Raw genomic sequence first — 27,684 nt, forward strand, 5'->3', positions numbered from 1 at the left:
AGGGGTTGTGAAACAGAGAGGATATGAGAGATGAGAAGTATGTTTGTTTTCCGGCTGTGAGTGTGGACTTGAAAATAGTGAGGGATTGTTTGAATGCGATGAAGTGCTCGTTGGAGAGGGATCTTTTCCATCTCCGCTCAGCAACCCTGGAGGTCCTAGGCAGTTATTTAGTCAGTTTGGTGTGCCAAGGTTGCAAATTGAGTGTGCGAGCTTTAGTATGTGTCAGAGGGGAGACCGAATCAAGATCTGCAGCTGTTGTGGTGTTATATAAAGCAGTAGCAATGTCTGCATAATGTAAGGAATTTATGCCTGTAGGAGGGAGAAGGGATTCAGAGAGTGAGTGTAGGTTAAGGTGTTTGAGATTTCGGTGAGGGTGTGCAAGTTTGTGAAGTGGGGATTGTGGACCTGTAGAGTGGACAGAGAATTTAAGTAGGTTGTGGTCAGAAAGAGGAAGAGGTGAGTTAGAGGTTAGATAGGGAACAGAGGCGGGTGAAGATGAGGTCTAGTATTTGGCTATCTTTGTGAGTGGTTGCAGCAGACCATTGAGCAAGGCCAAAGGAGGAATTGAGGGATAAGAGCTTAGAGACAGACGAGTCAGTGCACCTCAAAAGAAGGGAGAGTAACGGAGGGCAGTAGTCAGATTTGGGTGAAGGCGCAGGTGTCTGACAGGAGAAAACCAACGCCTCCATCATGTTTGCCGCTGAGGCGAGGGGTGTGGGAGAGGTGGTATCCGCCATACAAAAGCGCGGCTGGAGAGGCTGTGTCAGAGGGAGTGAGCCAGGCTTCGGTGATGGTGAGGAAGGAGAGTTTGTTAGTAATGAAAAGATCATGGATGTAGGAAAGTTTGTTGCAGACAGAGCGAGCGTTCCATGTTAGTGCAACTGGGGAAGCGAGGACTGGGTGGATGGGTATGAGGTTAGAAAGGTTGCGAGAGTTTGTGGTAGATCGTGGATAGGAGGTAGAAGTAACTGTGGGGATATGGTGAGGAAGACCAGGATTCGAAGAGATGTCGCCGGCAGTGAGGAGGAGCAGAGAAAGTTTTAGCAGGTGGGAGCAGGAGAGGGCAGAGGGCATAGGGTGGTTGTCGGTGTTTGGAGACACAGGATTTAATGTTGAGGAATAGTTCTGAAGAGGAGGTGAGATGGATGGGGAGGATGGAGGGAGAGATCAAGAGTTCATTACTAGGTGTGGGGTTTAAAGGGGTTAGTAGAAAGTGGAGGATTGAAGCATCGGCGTCTCTGCCCCCTGCTAGGCAGAGACGCCGTCCCACTCACCTCCTCGCTCCCCGCTCTGCGTTCACCAGAGCTCCTCTTCCTGCTGCCGGCGCGCCCAGCTCCCCGGGCACTGTGCTTAGGGCGCGCGCGCTCCCTCCCTCTTAAAGGGGCCGCGCGCGCCGTCCTAAGGAGTCCCCGGCCAATAGCCGAGGGTCCTTCCATATATAAGGCACCTCCTCCAAAATGGAGGTGCCCGAGCAAAAGTTGTTGCACAGTGTTTCTGACCTCTGCTTCAGCCCTCAGGTCCCTCTGCTAGCCTGACTACCAGTCTTGCCCGCCAGCCTGTTGCCTGCCTGTTACCTGCCGTGCCTGCCAGCCTGCTCACCTGGGAGCACTTGCCTGTTGCCTGCCAGCCCGCTCACCTGGGAGCACTTGCCTGTTGCCTGCCTGTTACCTGCCGTGCATGCCAGCCCGCTCACCTGGGAGCACTTGCCTGTGACCTGCCTGTTACCTGCTTGTTACCTGCCGTGCCTACCCAGAGGCTCCTGCCGTCACTTGCCGTGACCACCTGCCAGCCCACCTAGAGACTCCTGCCGTCACCACCTGCCAGCCAACCTAGAGACTCCTGTCGTCACTTGCCGTGTCTACCTGATAGCCTACCTGGAGGCTTCTGCTCGCCAGTCTGCCTGCTGTGCCTACCTGCTATTCCGGTCAGTCCCTGCCATCTGTACCGTGGGAGTCACCTGATCCCTTATAAGGTCGTCCCCAGAGTAGCACCTGGTCCCTCGGCTCGGTCCCTCCCTGGTCACGGAGTCGTTAGCCGCCGTACGACCAGGGTCGGTCTGAGTTGATACTTAGTTACGCCCCTCTGGGTCCCTCCTTGCACCGTAGCACAGAGGTTCCACCTCCCGGACCCGTAACAAGGATTATAGGGGAAAAAGTGAAAACTAACAAAAAACATAGTCAAAAGAGTAAGCAATCAAAGTGTGGGTTACATGACTCCTGCCCTGACTAACTGCCTCTAAAATAACTGCCACTTAGCGCCAAAGACACTTTGCACAAGAAGACGCGTGCAGCCACCCCACACGCGTGCACCCCTTAGGCAGCTTCTGATTTCTTATACGGCAGACTATAGCATTAGGTGAGGGGCATTGTGGGAGCTGCTTGTGGCTAAATTAGCAGCTGATCAGCACACCAGGAGATGGCTCCATGATCAAAGACAGAGCAAAGACTATGTAGGCTACAAAGAGTAACACCTTCAAAATCTGCAGTGAGGGAGGGACAGACATGCATCAGAGAGTATTGAGTGGAATGTAATAGATAACATAGCAGAAATGTATCAAGCAGAGATATTGTACAGCAAGCAAAGATTGTACTATTAGGTTGTTTCAGGGAAATAGATCAGCAGATGACATATACAGCAAGCAGAGATATTGCGCAGCAAGCAGAGATTGTACCATTAGGTACATTATATCCTGACTAATATTCAGTCCTTGTGGCCGAAGAGAGGAGATCACAGGAAGAAGCTTCTATATTGTGACTACAGAGCTTAAAATGAACATCGCTGCTAGGTTTGAATATTCATTAGGATATTATATATTATTACTAGGTAAACAGACCCTTGAACTTAATGATGTGAATAAGGATCGGATGTGATTGAGAGAATATGTAATTCCTTTTAGTTTATTATAACCATGTGAGTTTTTCAGGATGTGATACAAGATATCTTGTATCTTCTATTTTACACAACGATTAATGATATTTGTCTGAAACACGTTTATTCTTTCAAGTGCTGCTGTTACACGTTTTATTATGAGTAAATAAAAACTACTATTTTAACTGCAGGATTGTTGATGCTGGATATACTGCCTTTTCCAAATATACCTCTGTTATAATGTAGGGTTCCATAGATTTGGACATTAAAGAGAATACATAAAAAAGTACAAGAGGTATTGACAAATCTAGAGAGTGAAACCAATAAACATACGGTAACAGAGCAGACGTTAGGTGAGCTGATCAAATATATGAAAAGGCTTCAAAAGGAGTGTGAAAGCTTGTTTGATGTAGATACTTCTCTACCAAGCTGTCAACAGTCAAGGGGTTGCCTGGAAATAATTTTTGTGTATCTATAGGTTTGCACATGACTTCTAATAAAAACACAATGCGCACCATCCCCAAGTTCATTAATGTCTCTCCACCACTACTCCGATCTTCATTAATTGGCAATATCAGCAACATCACGAATACAACAGTCGTGCCTGCTGCATCCAATGCCTTGGCTCAGTGGTCCTGCCAGCGTAGATGGATCCAGCCACTGACCCCAGTGATTAGCTGCAGTGGTCATGTGCACTATAGTTGTGACATCACCACTGCAGTCTGTCAATTAAGACTGGAGAAGCAGTGAAGAGGCATTTCTGAACCTCATGATGGTGAGTACTGCGGTGTTTGCTACTGCCATCATCTACAAGAATATGGATAAATAAAAAAAAAGCAATATTCGCCATCCCCAAGGTCAGCAATCTCTCTCAGCGACAGCTCCAAACTTTATCGACAGGCTGCAGTGGTGACATCACAACTATCATGCATGCAACCGCTGTAATCAACCATTGGCCTCAGCATCTCATGCTGCCTACATTGGCAAGGTATGAGAGCCACAGTGATTGGCTGCAGTGGTCGGAAGCGCTGTAATCGTGACATAAGTCAAAGACCGAAGCAGTGCTGGAGCGGTATCAATGGACATTTGGAGGGTAAGGATTATTGTGTTTGTTACTTTCAACCTGGAAAAAATAACAATTCCCAGACAATACCTTTAATCACTCTCAACCTTAAGATACCCTTTAGATTTGGCATATTTTCTACCATTCTTTTGTATATGGGGGCCTCCAACTACTACCTGACAGAGGATATCCAGGGAAAGAATGGTGGAGCATGTTGAATTTCTACAAGAGCCTTTTACGCTCATGGATTAAATTTTGCATAGTCCACTTGAGAGGCTGCTTGCCGTGGTGGAAACCTTCTCTCAGTATGCTTCCATAAGTGGGAAAAAAGGCATATGCCACCTTTTCCATCATTCTAGCAAAATGAAAACGACAAGGAGCTACAGGGACCTTTTTCCCCAACACACTTCAACAAGATTAATTGCTTGATAGATTCATTACCTGGAATAACCAAAACCTTATGTAAGACCTGTTACAGTGAATATTTATACTTTTCTTTGATTATTATTTAGACAATATATATATCTTTGATAATTTAGTATTTTAGTATTAGCTTTAGAAATGTTATTCATAAAGCAATAACACAGGGCATTGTATCTGATATAGAGCTGTCTTTGTATTAAAACTTTCCTTTGTTTCTGAAAATATAGTAAACTAGACATAGCCAGTTTCTAAGGAATTCAACAGAATCCATAATTTACAACTTTGTTATTCCCAACTTAGATATCTTCCTTTTTAGGTAATGCAATGTATTACACCATTCCCACTTTACTTATCTTTGTGGTTGTAATAAAAACTTGTGACTGGGCATCTGAGAGCAGACAAGCCTGGGATACAGACAGAAACAAGCTGTGTGCTCTTGTCTCCGATCAATCGACTCCCTAATTTGATCAAACCTGGCAAACATGTGAAACCTTTTGAATTACTTCTAAAACTTTCCATATAGGTTTCTCCATCAGACCTTATGCAACTCATGAAACAACCTTTTTCATTAAACATTTTATTTGCTTTTTCAGTACAATATAAACTACATTATAGAACAATGAGGCAGAATACTCTATAGTTTGCTTTTTAAGGAACAGCCCTGTATACATTGAGATAGAAACTTTGAGGTCTGTGCAAGTAAAGACATTTTCAACAATGGCTTCTACATGCCTCGATACTCACAAAGGATTGGTAAAACATCCTTTATTATATAATAAAAGGGTAAGTGTACATGTTTTCAGACTTGTGTTCCATATTTATAAGGCATTAGCATGGCAGTCCCATCATGCCAGCTACATTACTGGGATAAAAAGTGTCTGGAACACTACTGAGCAATTTGAAGATTTTAGGCCGAACTCTTGAAAAAATACTTCTAAGAGAAGAGATCAAGTGGAAGAGCATAATGTGCATTTTATTTGTCTTGTGCAAATTAGAGATTAGTCCTTGTCTGCCTGAGAAGAGGCCTAGTTGGCTTATCTACATCCAATATATGGTAAGAACCAGACTACAGCCAAGTTTGATAGAAATATTAATGATTTAATGTAGAATATCTAAGTTTAAACTTTTTTTTCATGAGGTACTGGTTCCAAGTCAATTAAAAGGCTATTCTCTCATGAATTTCAATTCAGCTCATACTATAGACGTTTCTGATAGATAGATATATATATATATATATATATATATATTTCATTGAAAAGTCCACACTATGCAAATAGACTGCTAGAGAAATTACTTTTCTTTTAATAAACGTATTACAATGTATGATAACGACATAATAAATGTTCTCTATAAATTGCCATGACTAATGTAAAGTTAAATAGAACGGCATGTTTATCTGTTCGCCACTATTTTAAATATAATATCCTTAATAGAGAACTCTATATATATATATATTTATTTCTTTATAGCCTATTGGCATACAAGTTTTGATAACCCTGTCTTTAGTACTTGCTCTTTTTATTTATTTTTTTTATCCAACACCCGACCACCAGTGAGTGAGAGACATCTAACCATCATGAGCCATCATGTTATTAGGTTTATTGCAACTAGTGCAGTGCTGTCAGAACCAGTAATACAGGTCCATTGTTCTTTATGTGCTTTTTCTTATTGCAATTCCAACATATCTGTGAGTAGCGGGAGTGGAGGACAGAAGAGATGATATACCGATGCTGTCTTCAAACCTTTTAAGTGCCATCCCTTGTTTCTCAAATCAAATGTTATGGATTGTTACATAGAAACACCACACATTTATTTTTCTTATAGTTAATAGTTAGATTTTTTTTTACCATTTTTGAGTGCTGCATTGTATAACTTGGATGGCTCTGGTTTTGTAGAAACAGTAAAAAATGGCTTCAAAGGTTTAGGCCACTACTGGTTGCCAAGAGAATAAACTGATACCAGCAATCCAAACACAGCAAGTAACACAGCATCCTCCAGCCCTCAGTCTCCCGCTGTTGCCGAGTACTGATCTTGGGTATATATAAAAAATACAATTCACACTCTTAACTATCGATTTCTAGTCTAGAAAGTCCTTGACGGAATTCATGCAAATCATCAATCTTCCCGTCTAGTATGTTCAGGAAGTGTTTCAATTCCAGTTTTAAGTGGCCTTGTCGGTGTTTACTTTCTTCCACCTCTTTTCGTAGTGCTCTTACTTTATCTTCTAGGTCTTGATTTGTCTGCTCAGCATCCTGGAAAAAGACAGATCAGTCATTAGAAGGCTTCACGTATTACATTGCTTTTATTAACCATTCACTTTAGGTAGCAGCAATAAAATTAACCTTAATGCGTCCATACACCTTAGACAGAGGTCAGCTAAATGACAGCTCTCTCCTGCCTTATTGCCCAAGCACCTATATATTTTCAATGCGGGAGTGAGCCACTGCCAGATACTTCCAGCAGGGGACTTATATCCTGGCGAAACAAAAGGATTGGGCGTTGTAATTCAGCATGCCTGATCCTTCATGATTCACGAGGCCCTATATATGTGATAGTCATCCAGTACTGCCAAAAAGGGCAGGTTCTGCCAACATTCATGTGTGCAGGGGTCATTACACCAGGGGTGGACATAGCATTGGTGCAATCTGTGCAGTCGCACAAGGATCCGATAGCTAAAGGGGCTCACTTCCATCAAAGAAACAAGCAGCTCCTACCACAGGCACAGATAATATCAAAAAAAGAATTATCCAATAGGGAAAATAATAGAAATAATCCACCCAATGAAGGAAAAGGGAAGAACAATAGTGGCGATCAATAAAGTTTATTAGTAAATAAATTCATTGAATGTTGATTTCATTCTTTCCAGAACATAAACTGATCATGGTAGGACCTTGTTTTTTTTTTTTTTAACGGGCATCATTATTGCTTGTCTTCTCTATTTTAGGACATGGTCATAATCCAAAGACAGGTCTGGTCTGAGCTTAGCCTCACCTAGTGCATTTACACTACAAACTGCTATAAAAACGACATCAATGCTCTACAGCAGACTAGCCATACTTTGTAAAGGGAGCAAGTAAGCAAAGAGCTGCAGGGAAATATGCGTCGACACAGCCAGTAAGCACATACGCTCTTGCTTGTCAGTTCAGCCTATGTCTACTAAATGAACATCTATCTGTCTACATACTGTATTCACACTGAATGAACAATAGTAGCTCAATTCAAGTAAGATGCCCTAGATCAGTATGGATCTTGAGTATAAATGTAAAGAATTCCTCCTAATTGGTGGCTGACTATCCACTTAATATTCCATAGGAAGATAGGTCACAAGAATATAAGAACACAAGCTTCTATAAGTGAGCTATGGATTTTCATCATCATATGGTTAATGTTTAAATTCAGGATCATTCAGTATCTAATAGTGCAATGGAAATAATATATAAAACCCTACTAAATGCATATAGTTTTATCATAGCTGAATACTGCTGTGGGTCTCATCTTCCTGACACAGAAGAACATAATTTACTCTTGTCATTTTCAGTATTTAATTGTCGCCTTGTGGGGCCCCAGGCTCTCTGCTGCACATTGCAATGTCGGGTTCTGTTGCTATGATTTGGACCTTAGACAGCAGACATGGAGCCTGTAATTTCAGTGACACGAGATCCCACTGAAGAACGACACCTGGGGACACATCTTCATAGATTAAGCCTCTAGCCTCTGGTTTGCTATGCAACTGTGATATGTTACAAGAAGAAAACATCTCTGTGCATTACTCCGCAATATTACTTAAAGGAGTTATCCAACGATATATACATATTATTACATAGGCTGATAGATATCTAAATATGTATATACAGTGCCTTGAAAAAGTATTTATACCCTGTGAACTTTCGCATTTTTTTCATTTTACACCCACAAACTTAAATGTATTTTCTTTAGATTTTATGTGATATACCAACACAAAAGTAGCAAGTATTTGTGAAATGTCAAGGAAATGATACATGGTTTTCTAAATTTTTTAAAAATATAAATCTGAAAATTGTGACTTGCATTTGTATTCAGCCCCCCTGAAAATACTTTTTAAAACCACCTTTCATTGTAATTACTACTACAAGTCTTTTGGGGTCTGTCTGTACCAGCTTTGAACATTTAGAGGATGAAAATTTTTAAAGAAAAGTGAGATTGAATGGAGAGCATCTGTGAAGAGTAATTTTCAAGTCTTGCCACAGATTCTCAATGGGATTTAGGTCTGGACTTTGACTGGGCCATTCACACACATGAATATGCTTTGATCTAAACCATCAATCGTACCTCTAGCAGTATGTTAAGGTCTTTGCTCTGCTGGAAAGTGAGTCTATGCCCCAGTCTCAAGTCTTTTGCAACCTCTAACATGTTTTCCTCCAGGACTGCCCTGTAATTAGCTCCAGTCATCTTCCCATAAACCAGCTTCCCTGTCACTGTTGAAGAAAAGCATCCCCACAGCGTAATGCTGTTACCACCATATTTGACTGTGGGGATGATGTTTTTAGGGTGATGTGCAGTGTTAGTTTTCCTCCACGTTTTGCATTTAGCCCAAAAAGTTCTACTTTGGTCTTATCTGACCCAAGAACCTCCTTCCACATGCTCACTGCATCTCCTACATTGGTTTTTGCACACTGCAAACAGGACTTCTTATGGCTTGCTTTCAAAAATAGCTTTCTCCATGCCACTCTTTTATAAAGGCCAGATTTGTGGTGTATACTAGTAATAGTTGTCCTGTGAACAGATTCTCCCACCTGAGCTGTGGATCTCTGGAGCTCCTCCAAGGTGACCATGGGCCTCTTGGCTGCTTCTCTAATTAGTGCTAACCTTGCTTGGGATGTCAGGTTAGGTGGACAGACATGTCTTGGTAGGTTTGCAGTTGTGCCATACTCCTTCCATTTTTGGATGATGGATTAAACAATGCTCTGTGAGATGATCAGAGCTTGGGCTACTATTTTTTTTTTATAACCTAACCCTTCTTTAGTCTTCTCCACAACTTTGTCCTTGACCTATCTGGTGTGTTCCTTGGTTTTGATGAGGCTATTTGATCCTTAATATTCTCAAATAAACCTCTGAGGCCATCACAGAACAGCTGTAGTTATACCGAGAATAGATTGAGTGGACTCAATTTGGAGTAAATTTGTCACTCATTATTTTATTTAGGGGTAACAGACTACAGGGGGCTGAAAACAAATGCACATCACAATTTTCAGATTTATAATTTTAAAATAATTAGAAATCTCTGCATCGTTTCCCTTTGCACTTCACAAATATTTTCTACTTTGTGTTGGTAATCAAATAAAATCCCCAAACAATACATTTAAGTTTGTGGGTGTAACGTGAAAAAATGTGGAAAGGTTCACAGGGTATGAATACTTTTTCAAGGCACTCTGTAAAGGGAAGTGTCCTGGGCTGTACATGTATATATGTATCTGCATGCTAGCCATGCGTGCAGATACACAAATATGTATATATTGGCCCCACATCTCCCCATGTGTTTATGCCCCATGCTCCCCCCCACATGTCCAATGTCCTCATGCTTATTAATGCCCCCACTGTTGAGATATGCCTAGAACAAGACAAGTCTGGGCATATGTGACATGCAGAAGTAGTGCTGTTGCAGAGTGTTACATGCAGAAGTAGTGCTGTTGCTTTAAAAGCATTCAGCAACTATTAGAAGTAACACAAGCACAGGAGACAGGAAGTGTTGTTCTCCAGAAGCATCCAGCAACTAGAGGGGTTAACACAGTCACAGGAGAAGGGGAGTGTTTTAGCAGAGCCCCAGGGGGATTGTGGGGAAGTTGTTTACTGTCTGGCAGGAGCCAAAGAGAAAGGTGGCTTATGATCAGTATCTCACAGAAGGCAAGGGGACAGAATTCAGGTCAGGAGGGAAGGTAATCAAAGGTCAATTAGACTCCCTGAGCTAACAGTGTGGAGTATTATCAGCCAGGAAGATAAGGACTGGAAGGAAGCCTGTCATAGAGATCATCTCCCTCATCACACCCTTCCCCCTCCATCTCCATGCAGGATAAAGAATGCTGTGTACTATTGAGTCCTTGTGAAGGAAAAGCTTATGGTTGTGTATGCATTAAAACTGTGCTACCGGATAATAGACTGTGTACTGCTGTGCTGTAAAGGAGACTATATTGTTATTACTGGAGCCTGTTGCTCAAAGAGACATTTGCATTGCACTGGCCGTGCCTCATTAAATGTTACTGTTCTACCGTTTATGAAGACTCTTGTCAGATATGTCTGGTCAGGAACTGAATCTATCGTGTGCCTGAGAGAAGCAGCAGTCTATGGTCGCCCTCAGTAATGGTTCCCCCAGGATTCCAACGAATTCATGTAACCGGTCTCGCCCCTATCTGAAATTAGGCGGAGTGCAACACATATCAAAAAAAGATGGACAGATGTCCCTCTATTGTCTGTGGCTATATGCTGACATGGTTAATTACCATGTCAAGTAGATAGTCACCTAGTGCTAGGACAAAGGATCAAGGTGATCCTTTGTACTGGAGCAGCCACTACCTGCAGGAGTCTGAGTGATAATCATATCAGTGTGGGCGCTCTGCACTTCAAAGTGCCCTGCGGACAGGGCGCGAACAGTGCCTGCAGGGATGCGTGTGCCCGGAGTGCTGACATGCCGGGCGCTCGCACCCTGCGTGCACACATGCAGGAGGCGGGCGGGGGCGTGGCCAAACGGGAGAGTTCCCAGCCAGATTTAAACATCCAGTCTCGCCTCTTTCATGCCTCCTGCCCACGTATTCTCTCCCCTCTCCTCTGCCCTGCTTGCCCAGCACCTACTTTCATCCCTGCTCCCATCCCTCTGCCCTACCGTTGCAGCAGCCTCTGTGTCCCTCTGTTGCTGCATTCTCTTCCAGCCCCATCCTCTCTCCAGCAGCCCCAAGTGTTCTCCCTGCCTGCTGCATCCTCTCCTCCTTTGCTCACTACAGCGGCCCCACTGTTAACCCTATGAGTCCCCTTCCTCCTATTTCAGCAGCACACCTTCAAGCAGGATCTCCAGCCTCACCGGACCTGGACTCTAAGTATCACTATTAACCCCTTTTTCCCTGTAGGGATAGTTAGTGATAGGCAGGTGGGCTGTTATTAATGTATGTATGTTTTTAGGTACGTGGGTGGGAAGCATAATTAGGTATTTGGGAATTAATTGTATATCCGTATTATGTGCTATTGTTATATTCAGTGTTAGTGTGGTAATAAATAGTGCATGAACTGTAGACTTGAGTAATAAATACCTTTTATTGATAAGTTTTTGCCTCGGTTAGTCGCCGTTAGTATAGTGTATAGTAAGGAATCTGAGTACATAACAGAGGGGGGTTTTAGACGGATATTGGTTATTGATAATCAAGCCTGATATTAATAATTAATATACGGAATACCGCCCTGTAACACACTGCATATAGCTATCAACCTGTAAAATAAGTTACTTTAAGACATAAATGTATTAAATACATATAAATGATATTGGTTGCAGTGATAAGGTCTGTCATGTACACACTTCTCGGCATGAAACTTTAGGGCTACTGCAAGTGATTAATCTAATTCCACATACTTAATCTTGCAATCACCTTCCACTCTGGATGCAAATTAAACATAAATCATGTCCCAACACAGTCAAGACAACTGAGAAACAAAACGCGATGCTACGATTCACTAAATAAATGAGATGTTGAGTCCCCAAAATACACACTGCTATCCAACATTCAAAAGGCCAAATACTCTCAGAAAGGCTATGGATTCTTTACAAGGACCAAACTTAATACAGGTTTAGGACCAGATTCATCAAGACGTGATGAAGAAAAAGGATTTTCTGGCACTTCCATCCATAAAATTAATCTTTTTATTAGAAATTCATTTAAAAACAGAAGGATCGATCATGAGGATAAAACCTTACGCGTTTCTGGAGTACATTACGCCCTTAGTCATAGGAACAGCCATAAATGAATTTCTAATAAAAAAATTAATTTTATGGATGGAAGTGCCGGAAAATACTTTTTCTTCATCGATTCTACAGTAGCTGAGCTTTACCAGCAAGAATTGGCAATCATTCATCAACTTTCCGGTGTATCCCGAAAAATATTGGTGCGGTCAGCTTCTTTATTTCTTGATTGATCAAGACCGTCAGTTTTCATGTCGGTCTTGATGAGCCTGTTCTCTGAAATCAGAAGCTCCTGATTCATTAAGAGGCCCATGCCTTTAAATGAATCAGAAGCGTCTCAAAGGTAGCATGGGATTGGAGTGGTGTAGTGAACGCTGGAATTGCCATGCCCCAGTCTGATCTCAGCTCCACCTACAATGTCAGAGGTGGGCAAAAATGATGTGCTAATGCTAAAAGTTGCAAAACTTTGCAACTTTCCGAAGCTTCTTAAGGCTATGTGCCCACGATGCAGAAATGAAGCAGAAAATTTCTGCATCTCCCTGGCAGAAAAAACGCATGCAGATTGTGCATGCGTTTTTCCTGCAGAATACGTGTGGAATACATGCGGATTCACATGCATATCCACATGCGTTTCCGCATGCAGATTGACAAGCGCTTTCCAGGCGATAGCATCACTTGGAAAGTGCTTGACAACTAGGTCACACTATATAAATCCATGCAAACAGCATGGATTTATATAGTGTGACCGTAAAACAATGCTTCAAATAAAGCTATACTCGCCCCCGATGCCCCGGCGTGTGCTGCAGCGCTGCTTCCTGGCTGCCAGCATATCGCGAGACAGAGCGGTGAAGGGCCTGCGGTCACATGACTGACGTCACCGAAGGTCCTTCAGCGCTGCCGGCAAGCAGAGAGAGCCTTCGGAAAGGTGAGTATAAACTTTATTTTTTATTTTATTCTTTTTTTACAGGTACAAAGGTACAATGGTACCCAGGTCTGGATGAGAGTCTTCTCTCCTCCAGAACTGGGTACCATCCGCACATAGAGACGCATAGAATCCGCTTGTACAAATGTACAGATGCGGATTCTATGCGTCTCAATGCAAGTCAATGGCGGCCATTCCGCCGCACTTCCGCAAAATTAATGAATATGCTGCGGATTTTTGTACGCAGCATAAACGCTGCGGAAAAATCCGCAGCATGTGCATAGAACAGGCGGAATCCCCTTGGGGACCATGGGGTGCGGATTACCTAGCGTTTCACAAGCATTTACGCTGCGGAAATTCCGCAGCATAAACGCTTGAAAAACGCTACGTGGGCACCCAGCCTAAGACAGAATTCTGGACTAAAAGCTTTGATGAATCACGCCCTTTGCCTTTATTATGAAAGTACAATACTTACAAAAAAAAATGAGTAAAAAGAGAAAAAATAAAGTGACATACAAATCTGCGGAACAATTATAAAATGAAAAGGAGAAATAACCGAAAATACCTAAAGCTTTCAATTTATAGATTTTCTTCGGTTTCCCTGAAGGTAAGAGTGTGATGGAACACACTCAGACTTGGTTGACCACCAGCATGTTAACACCTTTCAATTGTTCACAATTGTAAAACTTTCTTATACCACCAGTCCTGAGGACAGGTATCCAGGACCGCCGGCCGTTTTACGAGGAAAATTTCAGTTCTATAATTCATAAGAGGGAAAGTACACAATGTTGGGCAGCACGGTGGCTCAGTGGTTAGCAGTGTTGTTTTTCAGTACTGGAGTCCTGGGTTCAAATCCCACCAAGGACAACATCTACAAGGAGTAGGTATGTTCTCCCGTGTTTGCGTGGGTTTCCTCCAGGTTCTCCGGTTTCCTCCCACACTCCAAAGACATATTGATAGAGAATTTAGATTTTGAGCCCCATTGAGGTCAGCAATGATTATGTATGTAAAGGACTACGAAATATGATGGTGCTATATAAGCTAAGATAAGCTAGGCAATTAAGTAACTCCTTTTCTTCCATTCACCCTTGCTATAGGCAATGGGGAATGTACAGTTATGATAACATATGTTCATCTGCCCATTCTTTTTAGGACAACCCCAAGCCTAGCTGTCAAGAATAACTCTCTCTGCTCCAAGAGATAATCCACTTTGGCTTTGGTTCCTACCATACCGACATGGCGTAGCCTGCAATAAAAGTTTTTATGGTACTTCGTAAACAGTTGACTAACGTAGATGTCAGACTTTTAACCTAATATTACATTTTTCCTTACAGTGTCCTCTAGTATTTCTTCTGTCTTTCATCATTGGGCAGTCATTTCTGTCCTTCTCCAATTTGGCTTTACAGTGATCTACCCTGATGATGTCCCTCATTCTTCTCTAATTGTCAGCATGACTAGCAACATTTTGCTCCTCTGACAAGCAAGTAAGATCCTACAGTTAACAGAGAGCTGTATTTGATCAGCACAACAAACTTTTTTGGCTCCTCGTGTAGGAGACGTCAGCAGAGAAGCAAGCAATTTACGTGATGCAGCACTACCACCTGCCCACAAGTCTCCAACAGAGCATGGGAAAAGCCAAAGAAAGAAAGGTCAATGTTTGAATTTAAAAATGACTTCTGTGCATGATTACATTAGATGTATCCTGTAGATGAGGGACGTTTTTATGTATGAGGATTTGTGGCATAAACTCTTAAAAAACAAATCCAACCATGGGCAGAAGTGTCTAGTGTCATCTCTCTTTACTCCAGAATCATTATAATTGCACCCAATACATCCCATATTAAATAAGAGTACAACTGAAATGGCAGCAGTTAAATGGAAGAGGATAATTAATTTTAGCACCATTTTGGCATGGCTTTACATTTCTTTTTTCAATAATGACAATAATTCAACCATAACAAGTCAAAACGCACAATGTGTTGAATGCACATGTCATTATGTGCAAAGGAAATAAATAATTTACATAATGCATTTACAATGATTTAGACTACTGGTAATCCCTAGAGATTAAGAACCTGCCATTGCTTTCTAACATAAGTATCAGGTAACACAGAAATATCACAATTTACACCATTAGTTGATCCTAATAATACAGAATTTGCTTTCCACATATAAAATAATCTGCATACTGCTTCCACAACAATAGTAAATTTAGTGTTTAGTAACCATTGGGGGGGGGATTGGAAGCTTTTCATCCTTAAAAGGGACATTCCCAGAATGATATTCTTCAAAAAGCATAGTACTTATTGTTAAAGGGGCTATACAGGACTTTTGTTTTTTAATTTTTTTCCCTGTGGGGTTAAGAACTTACCAGCAGGTAGTTCTTAACTACCTGCCTAATCTGCCCTATGACGATCTATTCCCAGTTCAGCTGGTGATCCTTCTTCCTTTGACTTCACATTGACAAAGTAGTTCCTTCTCTTCTGCTCTGTTCTGTTGACAGGGCGTCACTTATGATTTAATGCCGATTGACAATTGGCTCCCTGGTTCCTAACTGTGGGGAACCGTCTGTCATTCAGCACAATATTGGCAGTGACACCCTATCAATAGAGCAGAAGAGAAGGAGCTGCTCTGTCGATGTGTTGTCACATAAGGCACGAGGGTCACATGGCAGTGACCACTCAGACAAAAGAGATCATAGCATAACAGAACAAGCAGTTAATTAGCAAGTACCTTCCGATCAGCACTTATCAGGAAAAAAAAATGTCCCAGATAAGCTCTTTAATATACAGTCTAAACCCAACAAAATATATTAATACAGTCCAAAGTGTGGATAGTCATAACGTTTCGGCTTACAAATTAAGACATTCATCAGACACTAAAATAATATGAAAATACAATATAATAATTATATACAGTATATATATTGATTTTTTTTCACATCATATACATACAATTCTTATCCAATAAATGGAGGAAGGAGGGGTAGGGGGCACATTGGACTCCAACAAGGAGTTTCACAGCCACAAGTGCTTCTCACTAAATTAGAATAATAAAAAGTTAATTTATTTCGGTTCTTCAATACAAAAAGTGAAACTCCTATATTATATAGAGTCATTACAAACAGAGTGATCTATTTCAAGTGTTTATTTCTGTTAATGTTGATGATTATGGCTTACAGCCAATGAAAACACAAAAGTCATTATCTCAGTAAATTTGAATACTTTATAACAGCTTGAAAAATGTTTTTAAAATCTGAAAGGTTGGCCTGCTGAAATGTATGTTCAGTAAATGCACTCAATACTTGGTCGGGGCTCCTTTTGCATCAATTACTGCATCAATGTGGCGTGGCATGGAGGCGATCAGCCTATGGCACTGCTGAGGTGTTATGGAAGCCCAGGTTGCTTTGATAGCAGCCTTCAGCTAGTCTGCATTGTTGGGTCTGGTGTCTCTCATCTTCCTCTTGCCAATACCCCATAGATTTTCTATGGGGTTAAGGTCAGGCGAGATTACTGGCCAATCAAGCACAGTGATACTGTTGCTTTTAAACCAGGTATTGGTACTTTTGGCAGTGTGGACAGGTACCAAGTCCTGCTGGAGAATGAAATTTCCATCTCCAAAAAGCTTGTCGGCAGAGGGAAGCATGACGTGCTCTAAAATTTCCTGGTAGATGGCCGCGCTGACTTTGGTCTTGATAAAACACAGTGGACCTACACCAGCAGATGACATGGCTCCCCAAACCATCACTGATTGTGGAAACTTCACACTAGACCTCCAGCAGCTTGGATTGTGGCCTCTCCACTCTTCCTCCGGACTCTGGGACCTTGATTTCCAAATGAAATGCAAAATTTACTTTCATATGAAAACAACACCTTGGACCACTGAGCAACAGTCCAGGTCTTTTTCTCCTTGGCCCAGGTAAGACGCTTTTGGCGTTATCTATTGGTCATGAATGGCTTGACACAAGGAATGCGACACTTGTAGCCCATTGTCCTGGATACGTCTGTGTGTGGTGGCTCTTGAAGCAATGACTCCAGCAGCAGTCCACTCCTTGTGAATTTCCCCCAAATATTTGAATGGCCTTTTCTTAATCCTTTCAAGGCTGCGGTTATTCCGGTTGCTTGTGCACCTTTTATTACCACACTTTTTCCTTACACTCATCTTTCCATTAATATGCTTGGATACAGCACTCTGTGAACAGCCAGCTTCTTTAGCAATGACCTTTTGTGGCTTACCCTCCTTGTGGAGTGTGTCAATGACTGCCTTTTGTACATCTGTCAAGTCAGCAGTCTTCCTGTCACGGGTGTGTCACAGGTGACAGACAGTCACCCTGCAGTTGGTTGCAGGAGATTTCTATGTTTGGCATTACAGACATCTTCTTAGAGGCTGTCTCTAGGACCCAGCGGCTACCTCCCTCTGGCTAATTAACACCTTGCCTGGTTGTATAAATACCTGCTGTGCTTCAGAGGTTGGTGCCAGCGATATTCATTACTACTTGTGAAAGCTTTAGCAACAGCAGTACTTAGTCGTCTCTGGAGCATGAGGACGTGTGCGCATTTGTCTGGAGTTCGTCTAAAGCTAAGCAATTTCCCCCTGTTCATCCACCCCTGTTGTCTATAGTGTTTAGTGGAGATCGACTAGTGCTCATCTCCTCCCTTCCCTAGCCTTAGCCATACGCCAAGGAAAGACAGGGCGAGGTACAAGTGCAGTGATTGGTGAAGAGCCAATACAGGGACGTTAGGGGAGACAGGGTGACGCTAGATCAACCTAGATCTCCACTTCCCCCCTTTCCCTCTTCTATTTGTGCTGCACTAAGTCTGTCCCACACCTTGCGTGACACTTCCCCATGATTGTGGAGCCTACTGAAACAGACTAAGGGACCTTTTTAAACGTATCGGAAGCCTTTGCAGGTGTTTTTTGTTAATTATTCTAATTTACTGAGATAATGACTTGTGTTTTCATTGGCTGTAAGCCATAATCATCAACATTAACAGAAATAAACACTTGAAATAGATCACTCTGTTTGTAATGACTATATAATATATGAGGTTCACTTTCTGTATTGAAGAACTGAAATTAACTTTTTGATGATATTCTAATTTAGTGAGAAGCACTTGTATCTTAACACCTGAGCAGAACAAGAACTACAGTTTGTCCTACATTATGATTAAACAAATTAATTTACTTGATACTATTGTTATCACGAATCCTAAATGCCCCCTGCCTATTGACATACAGTATATGTCACAGAAGTGGATAGTAATAATTTGTTTAAGTTCCAGCTGCCATTCATTGGCAACAAAAAGGCCCGTTCCTACCTCACAATTCAAAGAGTAGACAGGATGGTTTCCAGAGAGGATAACAAACAGTTAAGCCCAAATTAGGTCCATAAGAAATTTCAAGAAAAGGTGATCCCCATGGCATTCTTAAAGAAGGATGGGCCTCTTGTTTTAACATACATAATGAAAATAATGGCAAAAGAATATCATTCATCCATATGCCTATAGGGTCCATTAAATCATCTGTAGACATTGGTCTGTACTACACAAAAAGTATTCCATGGTGGAAGAATTTGGAAATCAGTTCCTTTCATTTTCCTGATGCCCCCTAATCTAAAAAGGGCAGATGTATGGTCTACGTTTACATGTATGGTCTTTACATTTACCCACATTGAAACACATCTGCCAAACACTCAGTTTGTACTAGTCAGCCTGTAACTTCTGGACATATTCCAAATAGAACATTTGTAGCCAAAAGTTTTGAGGCTGACAGAAATTTTGGGTTTCATAAAGTTTGCTGCTTCAGTTTTTAGAGTGGCAATTTGAATTAACTCAAAATTGTCATTTTTTTTAAGAAGGTATAGGCCTGGTGCCAGGTGCTTTAAAACATGAGTAACCAATTATTCTTCACAGTACAATTTATTATTACTGTCAAGCTTCTCTATAGAGATTGAATGACTGTAGTACACAGCTATAAAGTAACAGATGTGACAAATGTCTGAACCCTCCTATGGAAAGTGTGTGCGTATATATGTGTGTGTACATATATATGTGCATGTGTGTGTATATATGTGCGTGTATGTGTGCGTGTATGTGTGTGTATGTGTGTGTGTGCATGTGTGTGTGTGTGTATATATGTGCATGTGTGTGTGTGTGTGTGTGTTTGTGTGTGTGTATATATATGTGCATGTGTGTGTGTGCATGTATGTGCATATGTGTGTGTGTGTGTGTGTATGTGTGTGTATGTGTGTGCCCCAGCACGCACAGTGTGTTGGAATTTCCTTTTTAGACTTAGTAATATTCATTATAGTAATTTATATTTCTCTATATTCATCTAATAACCCAACAATCGCTGGGTAATTATTGCTGGATAAATGTATTTTACTGTACATAATTGTCTTCAAGATGGAAAAATATGACCAACTGAAAGCAGAAGTCAATGAATGTCACATTACAGGCTAAATTGTGGTACTAATCCACCAAGGTTAATGTACTCAATAGCCACTAATGGAGAGAAGGACTTTACACATCATAAGCAGAGCGGATAGTCACAAGAATCACATCCTTTCAAAAAGACCTCTCATGTTTTAAAAGATGTCACCTCACCTCTAGCAAAATATAATTATTTCTGTACAGCAACCTGCTAGCCTATTATAGCAGTGTCTAGGGCTCTAGAGTTCTACTCATGGGAAAACAATCATGAATATAAGCGTCTTATTAAGACATGACCTTCCGTTTCCCCCAAGCACGCCACCTATGGCAGATTCACAGCCAGCTATTCTGCTCATTTTACCTCCATGTTGTGTGGAAATGTTGTGTGGAAATTTGACAGTGCTCGGACTGAATTGCAAACTTATTAGTTCCTCTGGAAAGGGGATCTTCATCTAATACATGCCGATTCATTTTTCAGAGGAAAAAAAAATAATAGAACTTCTCAAATTTATGAATTAATATTGAGTAAATGATTCTAAGACGGCTAAAGGTGTGAAATTCTGCCATTACATGCACAATAATATCCATAATGGCAAAATGAATAAACCCTAAATGAGCTGCATTATTACAGGAAAATTACATCCCAAAACCCTATTAATGTATTAATTGAAAGGCACCTTTTCATTCATCTTTTAAGTTATTGAGCAAGGTCATTAGTGATTAAGCATAAAAGGGATGTTCACCATGGAGGGTAATAAACATTAAAATGTCATTTGATCATAGAAAAAGGTTACCTTTGCAGAAAAAAATATATATATATATATATTCTCTATCCACACTGCTTTTAGGCACCTCATTCAGCAAACCCTTTTGGGGAAGTCTCCTGACTTGCCTTATTTACATGCTTAAAATGTAACTTTCCCCTTGAGTTCTAGGCAGAAACCTAATATTTGGTGGAACATACTGCAAAAAAAAAATAGCTTTTTTCTTCATAATATGAGTCTAATATATATATATATATATATATATATATATATATATATATATATATATATATATATATATATATGGAAATCCTTAAAGTTAACTTGTGGAAGTGATGTCATGCCACTTACCTGGAGCTTTTCAGTTACAGCTTCACATTCTATCATCAGCTGTGGGATCACTTCACTTTGTTTCCTGAGGTCTTCAAGTTCCTTCAATGACACAAGTGAGGACATTAGTTCTGGGTAAATTTAGTTTGATTGGATTACAAAGTAACAAATAGCTTTCCAGAATGATATTTTTAGGTCTGTGGCAATAATGGGATTTGAATAAAAGTGCTCCCGAACCTACACACACGGTACGGCTGAGCATTCATGAGTTTTCAACAGGGAGAAAACTGTCAGACGCCTAAGGCGGCAGCTTTGCTCTACTGAGGATTAAGGATCAAGCATTTAAATTGCCAAAAGATGACGCTACCCCCTCTATATATTTCAATGGAGATCAACTAGTACCCCACAGTAATTAGAAGTAGTATATTGTTACGCACTTCCCTTCTCCATGGAAAAGTGTACATATATGAAGCCAACACAGTCCAAACCTCATGATGTCAGCAGGATCGACTGATAGCACAAAGTAGGGAATAATGCTGGAAACAGCACATTGACAAGGGGCCCTTCTTAGTGAAAAAAATAAGCTCTTCAACTTCCTCATAGACTTGATTCCAACAAGAAGTTGAAGAGCTTATTTTTCCTTAAAAAGGGGCACCAGTTGATCTCCACTGAAATATATAGAGGGAGTAGTAGGGGGGGCTTTTCATTATTGATGGTGCAAAAAGCAGAACCAGGATAGATCATATCACATTTTGTGAACTGGACATTTCTTTTAATATTTGGAGTAATAATATCCTGCTGGTCTTAGAAGCCGATGATTGACATCACATGCTGTTATTTAGTCTGTGATCTACAAGTTCACCAAGATCCTTCCCTACAAGTTACCGCCACAGTTTTACCCCCTAGGGCATATGATGCTCACATATTATTAGCGCCCCTGTGCATAACTTTACATTTACCCACATTGAAACACATCAGCCAAACACTCAGTTTGTACAAGTCAGCCTGTAACTTATGGACATATTCCAAATAAAACATTTGTGGCCAAAAGTTTCGAGGCTGACAGAAATTTGGGGTTTCATAAAGTTTTCCTAAGAACACTGCTATGATTAAAGAATGAAGCTAAACACCCTCAAACAGCAACTTCTCCCAACGATCCAAGGGCAATTTGATGGAGAACAACTTTTTCCAGCATAATGGAGCACAATGTCACAATGTAAAAGTGTTAACTAATTGGTTTGTTGAACAAAACATTGCAATTTTAGGGCTATGGCCAGAAAACTCCCTTGCTCTCAATCCCATTGGGAACCTGTAGTCAATGCTCAAAAAGCAGGAGGACAAAAATCACAGAAATTGTGATAAACTCCAAGCATTGATTAGGGAAGAATGAGTTGCCATCAGTCAGGTTTTGGCCCAGAAGCTGATAACCAGCATGACAGGACAAATTACAGAAGTCTTGAAAAATAAGGGACAATACTGTAAAATATTAAGACTCTGAATAAACTTCATGCATTTGACAATTAAAGTTTAAAAGCTTATGAAACGCTTATAACTGAATTCCGGTAACCATAGAGACATTGGACTAACCTCTAAAAACACTGAGGAAGCTAACTTTCTGAAAACCAAAATTTGTGTTAGTTGCAAAACTTTTGCCCACTACTGTACATACTTCGTGATTGGTTTGCATCAAACAACAAGTCTTATACTGGTATTTGTGGTTCACAGAAGTGTACACTTAAATTTTTTTTTTTTCCTCATGCTATTATTTTTGGGAATTGGATGTTTCGCCCCCAGCATTTGGCCCCCAGGATGTTTTGCCCCCGCACATCTCACCCCCGCACATATCGCCCCAGTTCGCCCCCGTGCGGGGGCGAACTGCTGGGGGCGAAACTTCGTCTAACCATTATTTTTACTATATTTACCTTTAAGTATTATAATTTTTTATTTTTCTACAGTACATCAGGTTAACAGGGAACACAATCTTATGTGTTCCTTGTCATCCCCATACAAAGATCACTGATCTGACAGTATACACAACAAGGCAGAGAAGACATAGATTGCATCTTCTCTGGATGTCCTTCAAACCTGCACCTTTTAAAGAGGTTTTCCACTACTTAGCGTAGGTCATCAATGTCTGATCTGCGGGGGTCCGACACTTGGCACCCCTGCCAATCAGCTTTATCGGTGTCAGTGGCTCCCGGTCAGAAGTACTCACTTGCGGAGCTGGCCATCTTCTGATAGTGGGCGCCGCAGGGTACTGCACATCCCCCTCCTATTGATTTGAATAGGAGGTGGATGTGTAGTACCAAGCCTCGGTCACTATTGGAAGACTGCCAGCCGGTATCCGCCGCCGACATAGTTTACAGCTGATCGGCGGGGGTGCCGGGTGTTGGACCCCAGCAGATCAGACATTGATGACCTATCCTAAATATAGGTCAATCAATAAAAAAGTAGTGGACAACCTCTTTAACTTTATCGCACTGTACTCGAGTGGGCTAAGATGTGTTTAATAGATTGAAAAATCACAGCTATGTATCAGATCTGCAGATCTACCAGAAATGGTTATTATTTAGTCATCACTATACTAAAAAGTGCATTGTTTTGCTCATCATTAACTGACACCGCATGCAGTCTATGGTCACTACTGGATTACTTCCCGCTTGGGCAATTAGTCAACAGTTTATTTGCCAAGTTTGTGGATTTTCTAGTTACTGGGGTAAGCAATATAAAACACTTGAAAGTGACTCAAGAAACATAAGTAATTGTACTATAACACATCAAACAATGTAAGCAACATGCATTGTCACAGTCTAAACAATTCTAATTTCAGTGCTGCCTCCCAGTTCATTTTTTCCTTTCTTCTCATACACCCTTCCCCTAATATTTGTCTAATACTCCATTTTCTAATAAATTATAGATGTAGAAAAGCTACATTTTTTGTACACTTCGAAAATTTACCAAGTTCAGCAAATTTACCGGCAGATAACGAACGCATTGCGATTACAAAATTTGTTGTGACAAATGACATAATCAGCTCTTCTACCCATGTACAGTGGGGGAAATAATTATTTGATCATCCCTTTCCGTTTTTGTAAGTTTGCCCACTGACAAAGACATGAACAGTCTATAATTTTAAGGGTAGGTTAATTTTAACATTGAGAGATAGAATATCCCAAAAAAAAGAAAAAGAAAATCACATTGTATAAATTAGATAAATTTATTTGCATTTTGCAGTGAGAAATAAGTATTTGATCCCTCTGGCAAACAACACCTAATACTTGGTGGCAAAACCCTTGTTGGCAAGCACAGCAGTCAGACATTTTTTGTAGGTGATGATGAGGTTTGTGCACATGTCGGGAGGAATTTTGGTCCACTCCTCTTTGCAGATCATCTCTAAATCATTCAGATTTTGAGGCTGTCGCTTGGCAACTCGGAGCTTCAACTCCCTCCATAAGTTTTCTATGGGATTAACGTCTGGAGACTGGCTAGGCCACTCCATGACCTTACTGTGCTTTTTTTGAGCCACTCCTTTGTTGCCTTGGCTGTATGTTTTTGGTCATTGTCTTGCTGGAAGACCCAGCCACGACCCATATTCAATGCTCTTACTGAGGGAAGGAGGTTGTTGGCCAAAATCTCGCGATGCATGACCCCATCCATTTTCCCTTTAGTACGGTGCAGTCGTCATGTCCTCTTTGCAGAAAATCACCCCCAAAGTATAATGTTTCCCCCACCATGCTTCATGGTTGGGACGATGTTCTTAGGGTTGTACTCATCCTTCTTCTTCCTCCAAACACGGCGAGTTGAGTTAATGCCAAACAGCTCAATTTTTGTCTCATCTTACCACAGCACCTTCTCCCAGAATCCTCCAGGTGTTCATTAGCAATCTTCAGACGGGCCTGCACATGTGCCTTCTTGAGCAGGGGGACCTTGTGGGCACTGAAGGATTTTACACCTTTAAGGCATAATGTGTTACCAATGGTTTTCTTGGTGACTGTGGTCCCAGCTGCCTAGAGATCATTAACAAGTTCTCCCCGTGTAGTTTTAGGCTGATCTCTCACCTTCCTCATGCTCAAGGATACCCCACGAGGTGAGATTTTGCATGGTGCCCCAGATCGATGTCGATTGACAGTCATTTTGTATTTCTTCCATTCTCTTACTATTGCACCAACAGTTGTCTCCTTCTCACCCAGCGTCTTACTTATGGTTTTGTAGCTCATTCCAGCTTTGTGCGGCTCTATGATCTTGTCCCTGACATCCTTAGAAAGCTCTTTGGTCTTGCCCATGTTGTAGAGGTTAGAGTCTGACTGATTGAGTGTGTGGACAGCAATCTTTTATACAGGTGACTATGTAAGACAGCTGTCTTTTTAATGCAGGTAACGAGTTTATTAGGAGCATCTAACTGGTCTAATCAAATACTTCTTTCTCACTGCAAAATGCAAAAAAATGTATCTAATTTATACAATGTGATTTTCTTGATATTTTTTTTTTAGATATCCTATCTCTCAATGTTAAAATTAACAAACCCTTAAAATTATAGACTGTTAATGTCTTTGTTAGTGGGCAATACATAGACGGACCATGCGGTTACATGGGATCTTTAAAGAGAAGGGGACAAGAACTGTTTGGTCAGGACTTCTTGGCAAAATAAAAAGATAAAAGCTGCTATAATCAGTTTTAAACTTTGCATCTTTGGACCCAAACGAGGAAATATTCAGGGACGATCCATTACTGTATTTGAAATATGTCCATATCCAGTTAATTCTAATATGTTCTGTGTTTTTACTTTACACAAGACACAATCAGTAATATACAGTATATAATTATTTTTTTTACATTTTAAAAATAATTTTGTTAATTTAATTTAAATATTGTACTTTTTTCACAAATTAGGGAGGGCAATGTTTTAAGATTACAGATAATTGTACTGTATATCTAGAATGTCAGTTCATTTTAATGCTCAGGTAGTAATAAAATACACTTAATTGAAGCCTGACAAGTTTTTTAACAATAAAATGCCTAGCCTCGGCATCTCCACTGCGTAATCTGTCAACGAGACACACTCGGCACTCAATAGATGTGCTAGTACTAATAGGATTACAGTGTTACTTTACCATTATGGAGCTACATTTATATGATCAGCAGGCAACTAAACAACAGCGTTCCTTAGCAAAATGTACTATTTCAGCCTTTCCATTGAGCAGCATCGGATACACATTATGTGCTAGGTGCATATTGAATCTTTACAGCTTCTACTGTCAAGAAGATCAATGTAAAAAGCAGGCGCTACCTCCCAATAAGCACAATCCAAAGAAAAGACAAAATCAATCCAAGCATCAGTATTAAATGAATGTACTGAGCAAGATGAGGTTTCCATATCTCGACATACGGCCTGTATATTGGTGCTTGTTTTTACAGTAGGCGTATAATATACTGCCTTAAAGGGAACCATTTACCTACAAAAACGCTATTTACCTGCAGGTATAGTGGTAATCTGCAGGTAACGTTTTAATCATGTTTGACAGTGTAACTGGAACAGCGGCTACAGGAAGAAAAATAAGTTATATTCTCCATTCAGCAACTTGTTTCTCGTCATCGAAGCAGGGCAAGGGGCTATAACTGTCAATGAACACTACACAGTGAGTGCTCGGTTATCGCTGCCCCTGCACTTTGACTGACAGCCTGCTCTGCAGCGTGTATGTGCAGCGTATGTGCAGAGCAGGCTGTCAATCAAGATGCAGGGGTAATAATAACCGAGTGCTCAATCTGTAGGGACAGTTCTAGCCCTTTGACCTGTCCCGATGACTGGAAGCGAGCAGATGCAGGGAGAATAAACTTCATTTTCTCCATGTAACCTTTGTTCCAGTTACACTGATGAAATGATTAAAAATGCTATTTACCTGCAGATTAGTGAACTAGTGAATACGGAGTACTGCATAACGCACATTAAATAAATGGGATAGCTTAAAGAGGTTTTCCCACGAACAAAGTTAATTTTAATCAACATTTTAATCAATAGATCTTTAAATTATAAGTTCCCCAATTAAATGATTAAAAAAATGTTCCTGTGCTGAGGTAATCTTATAAATGTGCCCCTGCTGTGTACTGTGTAATGACTGTCTGACCATGCAGGAACATGGTCTGATCATACCACAGCTCCTGGGCAGGGGAAGAACTAAGAGAGTATACAGACAGGACAGCAGGAGATCACAGCGGATTCTTTCTTTAAGATAAAACATTGCTTAAAAATAGGCAATGAAATGTTTTACCTCACAGAAAGAATCAGCTCCGATCCTGTACTGTAATGTCTGTATACTCTTATGTCCTCCTCTTCCCAGGAGCTGTGGTATGATCAGACTGTGTTCTGTACACGGACAGACACAGCCATTACACAGTACACAGCAGGGGCACATTTATAAGATTATCTCAGCACAGGAACATTTTATTTTAAACACATCAAATTGTGGAACTGATTTTTACTTCAAGATATATTAATTAAAATGTACTTTGTTTCTGGGAAAACCCCTTTAAAGACAATCTGTCAGTAGGATCATCCCTCCTAAGCCATCTACAGGTGCATCTCACTAAATTAGAATATCAGCAAAAAGTTAAATTTGTTTCAGTTTTTCAATACTAAAAGTGAAACTCATATTATATAAAGTCATTACAAACAGAGTGATCTATTTCAAGTGTTTGTTTCTGTTAATGTTGATGATTATGGCTTACAGCCAATGAAAACACAAAAGTCATTATTTCAGCAAATTAAAATAATTAACAAAAAACAACTGCAAAGGCTTCCTAAGCGTTTAAAAAGGTTCCTTAGTCTGTTTCAGTAGGCTCCACAATCATGGGGAAGACTGCTGACTTGACAGATGTCCAAAAGGCAGTCATTGACACAATCCACAAGGTCCCAGAGTTCCAATTTTCATTTGGAAATCAAGGTCCCAGAGTCTGGAGGAAGAGTGGAG

At 40.8% G+C, this 27,684-nt stretch overlaps 1 protein-coding gene across 1 annotated transcript in view; it reads right to left on the reverse strand.

Moving 5' to 3' along the window:
* Nucleotides 1-5,568: 5,568 nt before the first annotated feature.
* HOMER2 (homer scaffold protein 2) overlaps nt 5,569-27,684 on the reverse strand; it is a 231,560-nt gene continuing 209,444 nt past the window's right edge. Inside the window, exons 8-9 of the mRNA XM_073653114.1 lie at nt 20,741-20,821; nt 5,569-6,606 (exon numbers count right to left, since the gene is read on the reverse strand). Of these exons, the coding sequence (XP_073509215.1) occupies nt 6,418-6,606; nt 20,741-20,821 (270 nt within the window). The 3' untranslated portion in view covers nt 5,569-6,417. The remainder of the gene's footprint in view (nt 6,607-20,740; nt 20,822-27,684) is intronic.

The sequence above is a fragment of the Phyllobates terribilis genome, unplaced genomic scaffold (genome assembly GCF_046119375.1).
Source record: "Phyllobates terribilis strain yellow unplaced genomic scaffold, ASM4611937v1 Scaffold_11__3_contigs__length_659146591, whole genome shotgun sequence".
In the NCBI taxonomy this organism is placed as follows: Eukaryota; Metazoa; Chordata; class Amphibia; order Anura; family Dendrobatidae; genus Phyllobates; species Phyllobates terribilis.